Source organism: Anarrhichthys ocellatus, unplaced genomic scaffold (genome assembly GCF_004355925.1).
Source record: "Anarrhichthys ocellatus isolate YVR2014 unplaced genomic scaffold, GSC_Weel_1.0 scaffold22, whole genome shotgun sequence".
Taxonomy (NCBI): domain Eukaryota; kingdom Metazoa; phylum Chordata; class Actinopteri; order Perciformes; family Anarhichadidae; genus Anarrhichthys; species Anarrhichthys ocellatus.
In genome coordinates this window covers 4,240,789-4,256,577 of record NW_022280052.1, presented here as the reverse complement: position 1 = coordinate 4,256,577, position 15,789 = coordinate 4,240,789, and the positions used below count along the sequence as shown (strand labels likewise).

Genomic DNA, 15,789 nt, shown 5'->3' with positions numbered 1-15,789 from the left:
AAGGCGATAGTTCCTCTCGTGTGTCTCTGTAGCTCCAGTGATGATCAGTCCAATGTGCAGCAGCATGTCAACGCTGTCGGCATGTTGGGTGGTGCCAGTTTCTGCTGTTCAGTCGACCCGCAGGAGAGCGTCATCGATCGATCGATCGGTCTGTCTGTCTGTCTGTCTGTCTATCTATCTATCTATCTATCTATCTATCTATCTATCTATCTATCTATCTGTCTATCTATCTATCTATCTGTCTATCTATCTGTCTATCTGTCTGTCTGTCTCTTTAGGTGGGCGTATGCCCATATTTACTGATATCACAGCCTACTTCTGTGCTTTTATTCAAGTAGTATTTGTACACTGTGGCTAGGACCTACTTTTACTTATAGTTATTTTTTAACAGTTGCTAACAAGCATTTACTTATACATAAGGTACTTTGTCCAAACTCTTACCATAGCAACTCACCTACATCACACAATTGGCCAAATAGTTCATTTTCTGCTCAAAACCATATTGTGTTCATTAAGCGTAAATGGCGAATGAGTCATCTTTACTTTGTAGAGTAGAACAAATAGTCACATAATTGCTGCAGTAAAAACAAGATGTTAGCAAGATGAAATTGCTGCCAGTGATCAATGTGGTGGAAAATAATCTTTTTAACCTCCCGGTGAGAAATAACCGAGATGAGAAAACTCTTAAAACATATTTATTGAACAGACACTAATAATAATTCAGCTGAATGGATAGAGCTCTTTCGCCACGGATGGTTCGGAGGTCAAACAACAATGAATAGTTAAAACAGAGTATACATGTACATCCTCCCTTCGCAGATGTCCTCCTTCTCTGTCTGCCGATGCCTCCACCAAGGCCAGGTTCCCGGCCATGGTAGTGTAGTTTCGTGGGAAGAGGGTTAAGTGGTGAGATCAGGATGACACGACAGCAAGCCAGAAATGCTAAAATACCTTTGATATGAGATCATTTATTACTAGGTTGTAAATGAGTCTAGTTGGCCTCGTCTGCATATGTTCAGGTTTAAGCGATACAAGTTATAACTAAAAGAACCATATGATACATTTCCACAACAATCAACAAAACATCCAAGATACAAGGCCTTTGGTGCCAAGTGTGTGTAAATAAAATACAGTAAAAATGGCTCGGAAGGGGAAACAAAAAAAGTCCTGTCCAATCTCTACAATCTTCAGCATTTGGCCACACGTTTTCATCCACATCACATCTTATGTTGCCTCTCCCTATTCAGATGTTTTGCAATGTTTCAGTCATCAGTTCATTCACAAATGCTTCTCAGCTTTTTGTAGTTGCAGAAGTAGAGGCTCTGAACTATATTTAAGGTTTTGAACATTATGTATTCATTTCTAGCATGCTGTGTGCAAGCGTTTGTAAATAAGTCAAGAAGGACGCATCATTTTGGTTTTAGGCTGAAAAAAATATAAAGCATTTTAGAAACTTGTAGCATGCTGTAAATATAGCATGTATAGCAGATGAACAAAAATGGAAAGTGCTTATTGTCTATAACAGCATCAGATGCCATTACTTTAACTGAGGGTGACATGAACCTATTGTGTTGTATTGTTGAATTGTAAATAAATACAGTATATTATCGTTCCGTGTGCAGGTCTGATAATTGAGTGTGGTATTTCAATGGCTTAACAAACACACTCAAAACGTTTGTTCGAGCATTTGTTTTGAGAACAGCTTCCCCTTGGCTTTTATAGAGTTCAAAAATATTGAATGAAAGACAATACAGAGTGAGATCAACGTGCCTCATTCAACATCCCATTAAGTACAAAAACATTTGGCTGCAAATGTAAGCCCTGAGAAGACATTTCCACTATTACTGCTCTTGTCTGTTTTTAAAGCTGGGCTAGCTGTAGCCTCCCACCCCATCATCCTCCGCAGCTGTGGGGTGGAGGGAGCCGTGGGTAGAAAAGACAAAAAAAATACTCAATAGAAGAACTGCGAGTAAACGAGTGCGCAAGTGACTTAAAACTATTAGGGGCCTTTACTTTACTATGAGAGAAAGCAGGTTAAATGTTTTGATGTGGGATATATAGTGTGTTAAATGCATGAAAGTACACCAAGAAAAGACTCACCACAGTGATCTGAAGTTCTGCTCTTAAAAAGTGAGGCCATGGGTATTATTGCCCAATAAATAAATAATAAATAAATAAAGCCACATCCCATTCGCTGATCATTACTTACAACTTAGCAGCAGAACCACACTTGAAAAGCCCAAAAGACATAAGGCAGCTGTGGTGTTTTTCCTGTTTAAGCAGCATTGCTACATGCCAAGTGAGAAAATGAGGCGGCGCAGAGTGCACACAAGAGCAAGAAAGCAACAAGAACTGAGGCTTAACTTTCTTTGGACTGTATTTTACTGTAATGAAATATAGATACAACTCAGAAACACTACGATTTAATGTATTTTATAAACTGCTGAAATGTCAATGTATACATTTACACAGCGCCTCTCAAATATCAAGCATGTTCTGAGGACAGCAGGGCGGCATCAAGGCTCAGAGCCAAATTGTGACAAATGGAAGGTCTGGCTTTACTGAGAGGATGATCTAGGTCTGGAACAATTTGTGTGGTGGGCACATGAAGCTGCTTGAGACAATGCAATCACTGTATTTGATTGGAGCTATACAACGAAACGTGGCTTCTTGGTTCTCAGGTCATTGTTTATTCATGGTATCTGAACTAGTGAAGATAATATTTACAGTGATGATCAGCTGATAGGATCATTGAGATGTCTGACTTTTACAAACCCCAGATAATGATCAAAGCTGTGATAAAGTCATTGTAATTAAAAACCTGAACGTCGATGCTTACATAGGACACAAGGGGTCATTTGATGTTTTAACTACAAGTTTGAAAATTATAAAAAGAAAATTCTGGTTGTGTGGACTTAAAGAGTTTACCATCTCTATTTGAGGCTACATTAGCCGCTACTATGACAGACTGGAATATCCAAACTGTTGGCGACCACGTTGCATTTTGGGTAATGTAGGCACCAGATTTTGACAAAGAAGAATGTGTGGGGAAAAAGAGAAATCTGGTTCTGCTGCATTAACTTTGATGACTTGATTTAGAGGCTATTTAGTTCACGAATGAAATAACAATTTGTGTTTTATGCCCAGAGTTGACTAATAATGGCACCTTAGTTTACATGCTACGGTGGCATTATTACAAATGATTTGATTATGACAACTGAAACACTGCATACCTTAAAAGCTCTTTTATAGAGCTCTATAGAGTCAACTCCAAAAATTAAATAATACACTTTGATTGAGAGAAGGTGCCAATGACGAAATGTGGCCACAGCCTTAACGGCCAGCTCTGATTGAATATTCATTATAGACTAGTGATAATGGCTCATTCGTATTACCAATAATCATACTGTCAGATCACCTGGAAAGATCCAGAAATGAAAATGATATATCAGACAATATCTCACTGTTAAACTCAACTCAATGATAGACTGGAGGGCAAACAGAGTAGAACAAAAGCAGGTTGTCTGCTATCAGTAACTTGAAAATAATGATCCGACATTGATCATCGTATCATAAGTCATTATTTAATTAATAAAACAGGAAATGCTTACAGAAAATAAAGTCAGTAAAGTCAACTAAAATGAAGTCATGGCTTTGGCTGAATAATACACATTATTAGTTCCACAGTACTGATAAAAACACATGTTGGTGGATCCTGGTCCCATGGTGCTGCATCACTCTGCTTTGTAATGTCACAGGTTTGACTCCAGCTTGGTATCATGGTCCCAGCTGTGGCTCTCCCTCATTCCTCATGTTGTTTCTCAATCCTTTGTGTTTTCTGTTGGTTTGTGGTTGTCTGGGAGTGGCACTCTTTTCCACTGTGTAACTTGCACACCTGAGACGAATCCATCTCATCAACCTCCTGCAGTATATTTACCCTGGCTCTACGCTCCAGTCTTCGGTCAGCTAGTGCTAATGCCTCAGCGAAACTCTATTTGTGTGCTTGTCAGTCTGCTTCACAGCCATTGGCCCTGCTGCCTCTTTCTGCTCTTACCCACTGTGACACTCTGGCCCAGTTGCTGACACCTCCACTCTGACTAGTTTGAATATTTAATACCTGATCCTGACAGAGTTCTGCTTTTGGGTCCAAAGACATTAACTGAGCGTCCTCTAGCTCATAGGTTAGTTCATAGGTTCTATTACCCACTACTTTACTGTTTTCATTTAATCACAACGCTCTCATTAGCAGCATTTTTAGATGCGGACAGTTCTGTTGGCCCAGCACAAAATGACGGAAATACAACAGACATTGGCAACTTTCTGATTTCGCAGCAAATATTTCCAAGAGATTATTAGACGAACAACTTTAAAAGAATGCTAATGTTGCTCTATGTCGGCTGGTTGTTTGAATAGGAATTGGTTTTGTGTTTACAGCTTGTTGAGCTGTCCGGCACGTGGCTAAAAACATATACTATATTGTAAGTTTACTAGCCTACCTAAACCTAATACAATTAAAGCAAAAGTTCAACATTTTGGCAAAACATTTCATTTTCTTGGAGGATATGAGAGGATACCAACCTCATACCTGTACAATAAATAAAGGGCCACAGCAAGCAGCTGGTTAGTTTAGCGCAAAGACAGGATCCAATGAGAAGCTAGCTGGCTAAGCTAACTGGGTACTGTAGCTTCATACTCACTGGGATGGATACAAGATTGGTATCCCCCCCCCCATAAAAGATCATGTTAAGTTTCACTCAGCGCGGAAAGTCGCAGCTGTCTCTGCTATGGCCTTCCTCCGAGTAATGAAAACACATGTCCATTCTGTGTTGGAGGCGCCTCTTTAGCTGAAAGCGTCGCTCCACTGACTTAATGTTGTACTCCTCTGCTTTTAGCTTGGCGTAGTAATCAGAGAACTTGTTAAAAAGGAAAGAGATCGGCATACCATTGAGGATGATACCAAATGAGATGCAGCCAAAGGCCACAATGCGGCCCACAACAGTTACAGGTACCACATCCCCGTAGCCCACACTGGAGATGCTGACCTGAAAGAGAAAAGTGAACAGTCCCATGTTATTCAGTTTTCATTAACATTTTCTTGAATATAATATGATTCTTCATAATAATTGGAACAATAAGCTAAAAGAGAATTTAATTGATTGAAGGTAATACAAGACCCTGGTGGCACAACACCAGAGGCTCCGCCAACTGATGAGAACATTTCTTATCTCTATATAGTCGACACAGAAGGATTTACCAGTAATCAGCCTGTAAGACATGTGCAAACTGGTTTGAAATATTGCTAATTATTAACTTTCCTTCTCCACCACAGAGCAAGAGAGGGGGTCTCAGTGATTACATTTCCATGCTACTGGTTTAGTCTTAATTTTGCCCTGTTGATAAATTGTGCCACTATGGGGACAAGTGGGGGTTAACGTGTTAAAAGGTAAAAACTCCAGCCACACTTGTCAGAATAACCAACATAACAAAACTACTTTATTGTCAGGTCTGACAGTAAATAATAATAAAGTTGAAGTTGATAGACTGGTTCAGGAATTAATCATAAAACCTGGAGATTAGTTAGCATTTTTTGCACATCCAGTTCCCTGGTTTCAAAGTCAATGGGTTTTTTGAATGGGTTTTGGTTAGATGTCTGTACGGTCTGAGAATAACACAAGTTTAAGAGATTTTAAAGTTTTGTCCTATGATATAACATATGTCAGTAAATACCCCTCTCGTGTATTTTGGAGCTTTTACATCTTAAAAAGGTGTTTTTTAAGTGGCTAAATGAGACTACAAAATGTTTAGTCTTTTGATGAAAATTCCGCTGCTAACTCCACAGACGCACTATCTCCATGACACATGGTGCCACCAACTGCTAAACACTTGACTTCAATACTGAAGAATATTTTTGTTAAAAAAAAAGCTGCAGATCTAAGGTTCCTTATATTCTATCTCCCTCCATGTAGGCACCCCAACAAAACAAGAAGTCACAAGTGCAGCAGCAACACCCTGTTTCACAAAAGAAAGTAACGAGAACTGCTCACACTCAGATTGCCCCTGCATGAAAACATGTCAAAATGAACCCAAGAAGAAATTGCATGCATGTTGCAACTTTGGTGAAACAGGTCTCAGATCCCCTCACTGGCTTCCCACTCACAGTGTCAGTTGTATTTGTTGGAAACACACGGCCACATCGAGACGTCAGCGAACAACATAAATAACATAAATGGTATTTTTTAAGCAAATGGTTTATCTTGAGATGCTCTTGAGAAAAAAAAAAAGAGCATTTCTAGTTCAACCAAATATAAAATATGGCGTCTGAGAGTTTTGGGCCTGACGATTCATAAAAGCAAGTGGATTCGATCATTTTAAAGTTAAAACATGTATTTTCTGTGGAAGAGCCTACAGGTTTTCTTTTTAACCAAATAACTTCTGCAGCTAGCATGAGATATAAGAGCTTGTAACCAGTGAAACAAACTGCTGTGATGTCATATTGGAAAACAAATATTACAGTGGATTAAAGTCTCCCAGCTATACTCACTGCAGCCCACCACCAGGCATATGGAATACTGCTGATGGGAGATCCCTCGGTTTCCCTCTCGGCTGAATAGAGGAGAGCAGAGAAAGTGAAGATTCCCATGGCAATGAAGAGAAAAATGCAAGAGGCCTGCTGGTAACACTGCCGCAGGGTGAACCCAAACGCTCTCATTCCAGTAGAGTGTCGAGCCAGCTTCAAGATCCGAAAGATTCGCAGCAGCTTGACGACTTTGAGGACGTGGCTGAGCTTGCTGACCTGGGCCATGGCCCTGAGGTCTTCCTGAGCATTCGCGTTATCAGCGTCAGTCAAGACTTCAAAGATGATCTGGATGAAATAAGGTACGACTGCCACCATGTCCACGAAGTTGAGTCCACTCTTCAAAAACATTGTCATGTCAGGAGTGGTGACAAGGCGAATTAAATATTCAAAGGTGAAGAACACAATGGTGATGATCTCCACCCATTCCATGTGCGTTTTACCATTGATTTTATACACTTTAAGTTCCTCAACAGTGTTGAGACTCATTGCGACGATGGAGAAGAGCACAAAAAGGTTGGAGAGCACAGTGAAAGCTTTCGCCAGAGTTGAGGAGCACGGATTCTCCACAAGGTCCCACAGAGTCTTGCGCATATTCCCAAAGACCATGTCCTTGAAACACTCTTCGTCATACTTTACCTCTATCTCTGCCTTCAGCTCCCGCTCCACCTTCAGGTAGTCTTTCACCTCGTCCAGCTTCTCCTCGAACATCATCCAGCAGCAGCGCTGGGTGTCCGTCAAGCTCAGGCCCCAGTATGCAATCTCCTCCTCGAAGTTGACGGGGCACATTTCCAGTATGACCCACAGCACTCCACTTGCATAGAAATGGCAGATGTGGTGAAAGAAGGCAGGGTCACGGTCAAAGAAGAACTCGTTTTTTCGTACAGAATAATCGTCGCACAGCGTGAGGAGTTTTGCTGTGTCCCTGCAGAGGGCCAATGAGCCAATCCGGGTGTTAGGATAGTTAACGGCACACTGTTTGGGGATGTGAAACACTTTTCCTCCAACGTTAACACTGATGCTCTGTTGTTCTTTGGGTCTCTCCTCTGCTTTGACGTCAAGACTGTCCAGATTCTCCAGAGATGTCCATGCTTTAACTCTTTTCTCCTGAGAAAACGAAAATGTTTTGTTGTCCTTTGCACCGTTTGATAGACAGTTGATAGTCGAGCGACGGTTTTGAAAACATCTCTGCAGTTTAGCCTTCTCTGAGGTCATGACGGTCATTCAAGGCAGGAAGTCAAAGAAACAGAAAAAATAGGGGGACAAAAAGCATAACAGGAAGTGATTACAGCAACATTTGGGCATCAGAAAGACGGTGCTTGGTCCTGCGGGAACCGAGATCCCAGTGAATAGAAGCTCTTCCTGTTTATTCTGGCTCAGTTGTGGCTGAGATTGTAGTCCAGAGAGCCAGGAGGAGATTCCCCTCTCCGACTGTTACTGTGCAGACAACATATGTGCATTTGATTCATCAGACAAGGAGATCAAGGATGAGCAAAGGATTTCATCCGTTTAATCTCACTGGTGCCCTTCCAAGTCTCCTTAAGAAGTCGTAAATATAGGGCGAGGCGGGTTTAGGAAACAAAGTTGATTTAAGGATTTTGAAGTGACGAGACTAAGGGCTAACTGAGGCTGTATGTTGAGATGATGTTTTCTTCTTATTGCTCTTTTTAAATAACATGTTCTTCCATTCCTGTCTTTGTTCATTTCCTCATACTACTCTCATAGGTCTTAAATAGTGCTAATTAATTACTCTAAAGGAATCATTTTAGTCTTGCTAAAGGTGAAGCATGAATTGCTCACTCTAAAGTGGAGTTTATTTTCTATATTTAAAATATCAAATATATGAATATAAATATAACACGACTAATGATTGAAACATGATTATCATAAAATATCTGCGTCATTCACACCAGCTGTAATCAACCTGCAGTGTGTTAAATACGACCACGGTGATGCCTAAAACAGCCCTGATCGAACTCTGTAGGACAGCTTTTCCTCCATCCATGAGCCTGGCAAACATCACACCAAAACCAAAGCGAGTTCAGTGACATACTGGAACACCCTGAACACACTGAGGAGCAGTTCAACAACAGAGAACAAGCAAAGATTAAGTCTCGTTTGTGCTGTACTTTTGAGATTGTTATGCATTACTTTATTCTGCAGGATAAATAGGTAGAAGATAGGTACACATGTATATCTACATCATCGTTTGATTCATTTAATCGTTAATTGATCAGGTTTTATTCATATCAAACTATTTGGTATCATTTTGCAGCTGAGATAGCACTGAGTTCAAATAGATTTAAAGATTTAAAACTAATCTATAAGTAACTAGTAATTCTGTAAAGTAAGGTTAAATGAAATAATCAAGGAGTAAAACAGTAAACCCTTTCTCAAGAAGATTAAGCGAGGACTTTGGACAAGTTTCTAATCGACACACCAACACTCCAGACAATCCATTTTTCCGTCGTCGACTTGGCCAATGCATTGTTCTCCATACCTGTGCACAAAGACATTCAGTTTTGGTTTGCCTTCTTATTTAAAGGAAGAGGCTCTACCTGGACCTGGTGTCCCCAGAGATATATTCAGAAAACCCTGGTGTGTTTAACAGAGCCGTGAGAGACAGTCTGGCTGATTAACACTGACCAAGTGGTTCTGCCTTGTTACAATATGTTGATGACATCATCATTTGCAGCCCCACAGAAAAAAGCATGCAAATTAGATACAGTTGTCCTATTTAAATGTTTGGCTGCATATGGTCACAAGGCTATCTGTTCAAATTGCGTTCCCTAAATTTTCATATCTGGGACATGATCCCAGCAGAGGGCAAAACCCTCTCTCCCAAGAGGATACAGGTAATTCAAACTGTGCCTAAACCACAAACTAAGAAACAAATGATGAGCTTTTTAGGAATGACGTCATAGTATAGACAGTGGATCCCAAACTACTCAGAAAGAGAAGTACCCCTCTCTTGCATGATTCATGGTAAACATCTTTCTGCACATAACAAACTGACCTGGACTGACTGCTGCCTTTAATGACTTAAAGAGTGCATTACGACACTTGGACTCCCTAAACGTGACACACAGTTTAAGCAATACGTTGACCAAAAATACATCTCAGGAACATGGACCTGTTGCATATTTCTCTACTAGAGTAGACCCTGTTGAGGTTGGCCTTCCCCACACATTGAGGGTTCCTCATGCAGTTACACATATCCTAAACACACAGATAACATCACACCTCTCTGCACAGCGCTGGTTGTGCTATCACACAACCTTATTAGATTGCCTAACCTTATTTGAAATTATGTACTACCCTTAATCCTGCCACTTTATTTCCTACACCAGCAGATGCAGAGCCTTATAACCGTGTCATTTCCCTTGAACAGGTCTGCACACATTTCTGACATTTCAACAGGAAATGCAAATTGAGCAAGCGGCGCTTTCAGTTTACTAATTTCAGCTCACAAAACCTATGCTGGTGTGCCTGCAGAAAAATCTCTCTCTTATGATGATAAGATGTTGCAATCATTGACTACCCCTGCAGAGCGTACGTGTTGGGACTCATCTGGGGCAGATTACAAAATGATGTATCGATGGGCCCAGACAATAGGCACCGTTAGTCACATACTCTCTTCCACTGTTCCCCTAAATTGGCTCACGGTCGAGATCGTGTGAGCAAAGCGGGATTATGTAATGCTATTAATTCAGCATGATACAATTCAATGTTTTTGCCCAAGATGTATTGTTTGTATTGTATTGTTAGCAGCAGCCAAACGTCGCAGGGAGCAGGCATCACAAAACGAGGGGTATGAACTGCGTCCCCTTTGACCTAAATAGCCTGCCAAGCTACCAAAAAGCGCATCTGAGACAGTGACGTAGCCAATCACCACTTTGTGTGGCTGGGGAGAGGAGGGTGACAACCCGAGTGTCTCAAACTGCAAGGCTGTCATACAGAAATCTGTGTGGTAGGAGGTAAAATGATGTGTGCTTAAGTAACGGCAGTAGACAACTGTGTTACTGATCACCAAGACCATGGCAACCAAAGAACACACAACCAAATGCAAACAATTACAGCGCGCTCTCACAAAAACAGCCTTCTTATTTTCACTTGATGAAGGAATCAATTCAATTGACGATTGATTCTGGATGTTTATCACAATGTAAATACTCGGATGGTTGAATTTCTTACAAATTGTTTAAGTTGTTTGATTATTGCTGGTTACAAAACTCATCTGAAGTCACTGGCGTGTTGTCTCTTTATACAGTTCAACAGAGATGGAGGTCTGATGTCTGTGTTCCACCTCATCTACGGAGAACTTGCCATGTTGATGTTAACATTCCCTAGCTTCAACAGGGAGTTGCTTACAACTCGCAGAAACAGCTAATGCCTTAACTTTGTCACGTAGGTTTATTAGACTTGACTAGCACTATGCCCTGATTGACTCTGATGACATAAGATATTGATTATTATTAGATGATTCAGGGTCATTTATTTGGGTTTACATGTGCTTTGTGTTTATATTGTTATGTATGGTGGATTTTCAAGAAATCATGTAAACGTTTTGATACAGACTACAAAAGGGCGCCACACGCCAGGTCCACTGACACACAGTATGTTTTAGATGAATTAGAGTGAAAACACTTTATAAACGTTTAATAACACTTCGTAATCTGGCCATCACATGACGCTACAGTGCTCTCTTGCTAACCCATTTGTCCAGCCTCATGACTGATCATCAGATTATAACCTGACCGGGACAGACGGACAGGCCAGAATGGAAAACTGTAAACTCATATCTCAGAGTGCACACATTAAGACATCCGTACACAGTCAACAGAGCCAGCAGGTCAAAAGGCGAAGAACCGGTAAAGATGATCCCTCTGACCTGTTTGGACAGCTTTCAAATGTGCTGACTAAAAGCTGCTTAAATAGCATCAATGTTCCACTGAGATGTAAGGTGATGTTGCTCATCACCTTACAACACTTTTTACAACCTACAAATGTTACCTGAAGCTTGAGGATGGAGGATGGAAGCTATAAAACTACATGCTCCATTTCCTGACAGTATTTTTATTATGCAGTCTAAAGTGGTGACAACGCTGCTCCAAGAACAAAGTCTCCTATCTGACAATGTCGAGAGAAGATAAGTCATTCCAAGGAATTTGATTTGTCATGTTGACAACAAATTGAATTCTTTGACCAACTTATATGTGCTCATCTTTTGGTTCTTGAATATTTGTACCACAGGAAGAGTACACACAATACAGTTAAATTACTGTGATACTGATTGAACTAGGTAGTTAATGTGTGTGTAATATATATACACACACACACACATATATATATACACACATATACATACACACACACACACATATATATATACACACATATACATACACACACACACACATATATATATACACACATATACATACACACACACATATACATACACACACACACACACACATACACACACACACACACACACATATACACACACACACACACATATACACACACACACACACACACACATATACACACACACACACACACATATATACACACACACACACATATATACACACATACATATATACACATATACATATATACACATATATACACACACACACACACACACACACACACACACACACGTTTATTACTGCATTTGTCAGCAATTAAGACTTTTCCTATAAAAAGGCACATTAAATTATTACAACTGTATTTTACTGTTTTCTTTTTTTATCTGTTATTACACCAGACTCTACTTCTGAGTGCCTGCACAGGAGGAGTAACAGTTGTTGACAAATACATAAACAGGTTTATATGCATACATTATAGTATGTTATGAAAAATGTATTGCATGTTAAGATACTGCCAATAAATTCTAAATAGGACTTAAAGGGTTGAAACAATTCACATTATATTGTCGTGCCATACGTTGTTCTTCATTTATTGACAGAAGAAAACAAAAGGACAATGAGTCATTCGCTTTCCTCACAACCTTCCCCGATTGTGTCACCTGTTGAATTGCTCACTGAATAATCAAAAGATAATCTGCTTCGGTATTACGCTTCAGAAATAAACTGAAAGATCCGGATCATTATCCCGGGCTGTGGCTGACACAACTTGCTTTGTTATTCAGGTGATTGCGTTTACACAGTGGTTAAACAATGACATACTTCCGTTACGGTCAAGGTCACGCACTGAAACAGAAGACTCAACATTGATTTATGGAGAAATATGTAGGGAAGAAACAAAAAATACTTTATTTCATTAATTTACAGCATTTAACAGTTATATCCATGGTGCAAATAAAGTACTACATTTTATGTCATAATCACCGAAAATAAATAAAACTTTGTTAGAAATAAATACCAACCACACAATTCAGCAGCAGTTTGAGCACAGAATTATCTCTCACTTATTGCGGATGGATATATATCGGTCCAACAGACTCTCTTTGAGACTAAAATAACAAAAACAACACAAAAACACTGAATTCAAACAAGGCAGGTTGATCAACCAAAACACCAGCTCTGTGCACAAGAGCAAAACCAAACCTCAAGGAGACATGCAACAAGACAAAACACATTCGTGTCCATTGTAGCACCACATTCAAAGCTTTGAGACATTTTCCTCTTGCCTGATGCCTAATGTTGCATCACTCATCACTGCGAGCTTATGACTATGCATCACACTTTACAGCTAGTTGTGTGCACACTCTGTCCTATATCTACAGTAGGCAAGGGGCAGAATAACTGATGACAGAAAGACAAATGGAGTATCTGCACGTGGGAAGTAAAGCTCTCAAAACGTACCTGGTCTGAACAAAGGCAATGTTTCAACCCTCTCGGGATGAAAATGGCGGCCTGTCCGTCCACCACTTAATACAGGGATTTGGACGAGAAGATCGATAGAGGAGGAGATCGATACCACTGTCTAACTCTTGGCAAGAAAGGGCATAAGTGCATTTCACCAAAAATTCATGGAACAAGGCAGACATCCTCTTAGTGACAAACCAAGAAGTGTGAAACTCCTGAGGTCAAGAACAAACTAGTGGAGCGCCAGTTTTTAAGTCACATTATTCATAATATTTATGCTTGATGTTGGAAAGTTAAAAAAAAAAAAAGAAATCCATAATATTGCAAAAGTATATTTTGATTGCATTAAGATGACAGATGTTGAGCGGGAAAGTGCTACTTAAGAATAAAATAAAAACCTGCAGTGCCACCGTTTCAATTATTGTCAACTAATCAATTAATCATTCGGGCTGTAGAATCTCAGGAAATACTGAAACATGGAGTCTCCCATTGTTTGATTTTTACGATCAACAGTTTGAAACCCAAATATATTTAGTTAACCGTCTTCGAGGAAAAAGAAAAGCAGGGTTTGTAAAATAAGGCGAAATTGTCATCCGTGCTGATATTCAAAACAAAACAATCTGATGTTTGTTTGTTCGATAAATAAAAACAAAAATCATCATCGACAACAACGGGGAATTCTGGAGGGCTGAAAGTACAACTTCTTCAAAACAGAAGTTACCGTTTGAAAGCCTTTTCTCCATCTGAACTCTGGTTTTTACCAACGCGTCACTTCTTTGGTGATTTCAACCTGCAGCCCTGAGGTCACTGCGTGGGTGGAGACAGCACCGGGTGAACCCCAGTCAGCTGGCCATCTTCATTCGCTGTCCAGGTCCAGCTTTAGCAGAGTTCCCTGGCGAGAGAGAAACATGCGGCTTAGTCGACACTGCACCACAATAAGCCTTTAACCTGATGGGAGTGTTTGTCTGGGAAGCTGCAGATAGATTTAAATCACACACAGCTAATAAACTTTTACATTTTTAGAATAAACTTCAATTTACAATTAATATAGTATCACTACCAACAGCTGAGATAAAAAATATGAATAATTGTATAAAAATGAAGGCTGTGTTTATTTATCGATTCATCTACCGATTATTGTCTTGATCACTCAAATAATGATCTGGTCTACAGGATGTCAACAACAAACTAAATTGCTCATCTCAGCTCCCAGGAGACCGTGTAGAAATATTTAAATGTCTTGTTAAGTCCGACCAACGGTTAAAAACTCAAAGATTTTCAATTTACTATCAAAGAAGACTGAAACAAATTGGAACTATTCACATTTAAGAGGTTGGAACTTGCACATTTTTGCCATTTTTCGTTAAAAATGCGGTCAAAGTCTACACCTGTACTGACGTATACTGTATCGGTCATATTTTAATTAACAGTCAACATCATATTGAAATATTCAGTCATTAAAAACACCAAAGTTAGACAGGATATGAAGCAGTTAATGCATTTTTAAAGTTCAATGCTGATCACTGTTCCTTGTAAACATTGCGGCATTTCTACGACAGGTTTGTATTAGTCACACTTGACGGGGGAAGATTCAGCAACTCTCAACATGACCATAAGCTGCATTAGCACATTTATTAGAACCACAAATTAATCTTTTTAAAAGCTGGAACACAAAAGTTTTCAGGCCTCCTCGATTCCTGTCAAAAGCTACCCTCGAAGAGACAAAGGCAGGAAATGTGGTGAGAGAGGAGCGGAAGAGAGAAAATGTCGGGGTCACTGGCTGCAGTTGTATATTCTCACTGGCTCTACTTAAGGGACTTCATTCCCAAAGTCAAAGCCATCTCTAGAGCACGGTTAAGAAGGGCTACGTTGGCCTTTTGGGCCGCGACTTTGTTCTAAAATGTCTCAACAACTATTTGCTGGATCGTTTAACATTCTAAAGACATTCATGGTCCCCAGAGGAAAATATGTCAGACGATGGTTCTGCACAGTACACAGAATATAAAGTATAGCACAGTATATTTCTCTACAGCTCTGTATCTCACTATAACCGCCCACTTTTTAACTAAACCTCGTCCACATCATCTTTTGCAAACTTCAAACTGGTGAGAGGAGCACAGACGTAAACACAAATACAGAAAACTCTCATGTGAAGTTACCAGAACTGCTAACTGTCACAATAAGAAGCTGATTCAGCCTTTAAAAGCAAAGCCACTCAAGAGACTTCGTGTACTCTTAAGTCTTCTTCTCTCGTCGTTAAATGGGTGTTCGTCTCGTGATAGTTTGCCACATCATAAAGGCAGCCTCCCTCCGCAGGCAGGCAGGCAGGCAGCCTCCCTCCGCAGGCAGGCAGGCAGGCAGCCTCCCTCCGCA

General features: G+C 40.1%; 2 protein-coding genes across 4 annotated transcripts in view; both read right to left on the bottom strand.

Moving 5' to 3' along the window:
• Window positions 1-4,139: 4,139 nt before the first annotated feature.
• Window positions 4,140-7,811, bottom strand: LOC116390257 (potassium voltage-gated channel subfamily V member 2-like). The gene is made up of 2 exons (XM_031859712.1): window positions 6,542-7,811; window positions 4,140-5,042 (listed from the first exon to the last, which is right to left on the bottom strand). Exons 1-2 carry the CDS (start codon window positions 7,796-7,798, stop codon window positions 4,755-4,757), a joined length of 1,545 nt encoding a protein of 514 aa, XP_031715572.1. The 5' UTR covers window positions 7,799-7,811; the 3' UTR covers window positions 4,140-4,754.
• Window positions 7,812-12,557: 4,746 nt separating this feature from the next.
• The window catches only part of LOC116390104 (low-density lipoprotein receptor-related protein 8-like), a 20,161-nt gene continuing 16,929 nt past the window's right edge, over window positions 12,558-15,789 (bottom strand). For all 3 annotated transcript variants that reach the window (XM_031859396.1, XM_031859397.1, XM_031859395.1), the window contains one exon: window positions 12,558-14,308. In XM_031859396.1, coding sequence (XP_031715256.1) covers window positions 14,273-14,308 — 36 coding nt within the window. In that variant the 3' untranslated portion in view covers window positions 12,558-14,272. The remainder of the gene's footprint in view (window positions 14,309-15,789) is intronic.